Source organism: Agrilus planipennis, unplaced genomic scaffold (assembly GCF_000699045.2).
Source record: "Agrilus planipennis isolate EAB-ADULT unplaced genomic scaffold, Apla_2.0 scaffold619, whole genome shotgun sequence".
Classification (NCBI taxonomy): domain Eukaryota; kingdom Metazoa; phylum Arthropoda; class Insecta; order Coleoptera; family Buprestidae; genus Agrilus; species Agrilus planipennis.
This window is the reverse complement of record NW_020439420.1, coordinates 11730-15810: the sequence shown is the minus strand read 5'-3', so window position 1 is coordinate 15810 and position 4081 is coordinate 11730. Positions and strand designations below refer to the sequence as shown.

The window sequence follows — 4081 nt, the reverse complement described above, 5'->3', positions numbered from 1 at the left end:
GTTTCAAGTTACTGTCCTGAGTGAGATTACTAAGAAAGTAATGTTCCAGTTCCACAATTTACTGATGCTGTTCTATAACTTTTACTGAAAATTCTATCAAAATGGCTACTAATCTATCCTTCTACTTACGAACTTTGTAAACATATAAAACAACTAAAACACAAATTCGTCAAAATAGAACAAATTAAAGCAATAATAGAATAAACAACTGAACTACTACCACTACAGCTCGTATAAAATCTCATGGGTCTTCACACTCGCCAGAGGATTATTTTATTGCATCCCCTTTATGCATCAACAACCAGGAACGGAACTTCAGATAAATTGTAAACAGTTTTTAAAAGGTATCTAGAAATGCAGAACGAAATGAAGTAATTTTGTGACAGCTCAAAGACAAGGTACATGAGATTTTGCACTACCTCTACCTATTTAACTTGAGTTATTTAACCTACTGTTTCACGCTTATAATTCATACTATAATTAAAGGAAACATATAAATATCCGTTAAATAGCAGATACATGACAGTAAACATGATCCTGTTACGACAGCTTTGCGTTTTAATTTTAATGTTTTCATTCGTTTATGCCAAACTGAATGATGGCGAATCTGAGTTGACCGAAAGTTTAACCAAAAATACAATTCTGTCATCAACATTAATACCGAATGTAAGTTTTACTCAAATATAATAAGAAGCATTCTTGCTGTGTGCTTTTGATAAAAAAAAAAGAATTGCTTAAATTACTCTAACAATCACACTTCCGGTTATAAAGTACTATAATCTAGTTTTATGATAACGCTACAGAAACGATAAAAAAACCGTTAGTATGAATAAATATGTGCAAATAAAGTAATAAAACAAATAAATACTAAACACAACATGGTAGCATTAAGGGATACTGAATTATATTATAGTAGTAATTAAACATTATATTTGTTGATAATTTTAATTGTGTGTATAGTGCTACAAGTTTCGGTGTGATTTTATTTGAGTTATTCCCCTACTTTATTCTTTTATACTTGCTTATTTATATTCTTGAGAAAACGAAAACAAAAATTTTATAATGTAGTGATTACATAAATAATAATTGGTAAAGATTTACATCAAAAAGCTTTTTACCATAGAGCACTTTGAATTTATAAATAATTAAATATTATGTAAGTATATTATCCAACTCAGATCAAATAATTCAAGTTTACTTTCCTCTATTATTTTTTGATTCACGCGTAAAAGTGCTTTCATTTTACCAATGAACAGTATTTTGCACCTTCAAAACATGAATATCCTTATTTTTAAGCCTAATGAAGATATGGAGGGCAACCACCTAAGCCGAAAGAAAAGGGACCCATGCGGGGGTGGCGGATGTGGATGTGGTGGAGGCGGCGGGAAAGTAATCGTGATAGCTCAAGTTTCTAAGAAACGGAGTGGAGGTTTTAGAAGAAGTCATGGAAAAGGATAGTAAGTTAGTTCATTTTTTTTATTCATCTACAAACTCTGTCCGGCGACGTTAGCGTTAGTAATCATATTAAATAGAGCTTTTGCGAAAATTGATACAATTTTGAAACAACATGCAAATTTTTGATTTAACTTTTAAGGTAAAAGTTTAAAATTAAACTAACAAGTAGAAGAATACCTTGAAGGAATATTTATCCAATGAACTAACGCCTTTTCAATGAAAGCAAAATATTAATTTCTTTAATTTATCAAAACCTGCTGTATTATTAATCGTTAACAATAATTAAATTCCCCAATATTACCTGAAATGTCTCTGTCGCTTTATTTGCAACAATTAAAACGTTAAATATTATCAAGTAGTACATACCTATATCATCCCCTGAAGAGTGGTGAAAAACCAGTTGAAGAATGAGATTTATTTAATATTATTTGAACACACCAACGTTTCGCCTAACTTTTAGGTCTTTTCAAGGCTACAATAATATAAGAATCAGTTTTTTAAATTTGCAATAAGTCAATATCGAAAAAACTTACTAGATTAGTATGTTAATAAATAATTGAATACAGTACAGTACAGTAGTCATAAAAATTTGTTAAAAAATTATTTACATTATTTGTTCACTCTATAGTTAACTACCAATTATAATGCGGTAATTAATGGCAACAACAATCAGAGTTGGTACTTCGTAATTAATAGAACTAATGATTTTTATTTTATTTTCAGTGGAAAATTCAAGGGATAGCCGTCAACAAGGACAAACAATAAGACAACCGAAAAAATAAATGTTTAAAAGTCTGCCTATTACTTTATTCAATTAATTAGTGATATTCTACACAACTTTTGTTGCACACTGCAACGTCAGGTACATAATTTTCGTTGTACCTAATTTTACATCTCCCTAAGTCTTATAAATATGTTACGAAAAGAGGTAGAACGTTGTCAGAAAAATCATACATTATACAATTGGCAAAACTTAATTACACACCAGAATACCATTAAATAATAATAATAGTTTCAAACAAGAGGCGAAACGCAAATGATAATTAGAAAATGTTTCATTTTTCAAAAATTTAAAAGAAGGTAAAAACTGTAGGTAATTGAAACTAGTGATGAATAAAGTAAGATAAAGACAAAGACTATCCCAGTCTTCGTCTTGGTCTTACTGATACAGTCTCGTACTTGGTCTCGGTCTTGCATGTTAAGTCTTGGTCCGATACTTATGTTTTTTAATAATTCTTCTAAGCGCAAACACTCCGTGGGAATTCTTGTAGTTCCATCCTTTCACACAGTGTTAAAGTTTCTTTTTTTATATTTAGTGTTAAAATGTAGCAAAACAAACTGAAAATTTCAAATATTAAAAATGATTTGTTCCAAAAAATAATATATTTATGTTGCTTCAAATACTTAGTTTAACTCATAAATCCACCGCAACTAATAATTTTTCGTTTAGTCTTGCGTACTTAGTCTTTGTCTTACATATACGGTCCTGATTTTAGTCTTGTTCTTGTATGTTCGGTCTTAGTTTAAGTCTTAGTCTTGTTCGTTCGATTATGGTCTTGCAAGATCAAGATCAATTTTGCTCATCACTAGGTCAAACGTTAATGAAAGAAAACAGTAAAAGTAAAACATACACGATGCTGCGATTGTTATCTAAGATATAAATAACAAAATATGGTAAAAGGAATGCCTCGCAACAAAATAAAATTTCTTAAAGAAAACTCATTATAAATAAAAACACGCCAAAACAAAAATGGTGTCATAATTTAAAACGATAAAATAAGTTATAGCATCTATAATTCTTCTTGATCTTCAATTTTTACACAAATGTCTAACTTTTTGAACTTAAAGCGTCAAATCACTGATACTTTTATCAGTTTAATTTTTCATGTTGTTGTTCGCTTCCATCAATAATAATAAAAATCTTACCGTAGATACCCCGTAAAAAACTTGTATAAAATATATACCTTTCGTCAGTATAATTACTAAGAACACTTTATAAATAACTGGTTGCTTACAATTACTGCTTATCTAAACTTAAATTCACTGGATTTTGTCCCTGACTTATTTAAATTTGTACAATTCTGTTTCAAAGACAACTACAACAAACGTCAAAAAAATACTTAATCATACGATGGTTATTAATCATATTATTTATTAATAAGAAGGGAACGTTAGCGTATTAAATAAACCCTTTACATTTTTCGTTGATTTCCACTATAAATGACATTCATGTCTACCTTTTAAAGGTCAATCATAATAAAAAAAGTAATTAATTCTTGCTTGTAAAAAGCTTATGTACCATTGGTGCCCTCCTGCTTTCTGTCCCTTCTCACCGTGAAAGTGCTTAAATAATACGTAAACATTCTGTATGTGCCGTTATTTTTTTTTTTAATAACATTGCACTGGCATTTTTAGTTTGCCAACAGTATTTCAAACAATTTAATTGTATTTTTATTATATTATTAACTGCTTATCGTACAAGAAACAGCATCCTCTAAACTGTTCTCTGTACTTCAAAACACTGTTGACAATGTTTAAATAACCCTGTTTTTATCTTAAATTTATGTAGGTATTTTATTAAATTAACCTGGAAAGAATTGTCATTTTTTAATTAAAAACTATTATA

The 4081-nt window shown here is 29.1% G+C and overlaps 1 protein-coding gene across 1 annotated transcript; it reads left to right on the top strand.

Annotated features, from left to right (window-relative positions):
* The first annotated feature begins 530 nt into the window (after window positions 1-530).
* Window positions 531-3988, top strand: LOC108743815. Its single transcript, XM_018479410.2, has 3 exons — window positions 531-666; window positions 1297-1457; window positions 2179-3988. Exons 1-3 carry the CDS (start codon window positions 532-534, stop codon window positions 2195-2197), a joined length of 315 nt encoding a protein of 104 aa, XP_018334912.1. The 5' UTR covers window position 531; the 3' UTR covers window positions 2198-3988.
* The last annotated feature ends 93 nt before the right edge of the window (window positions 3989-4081 follow it).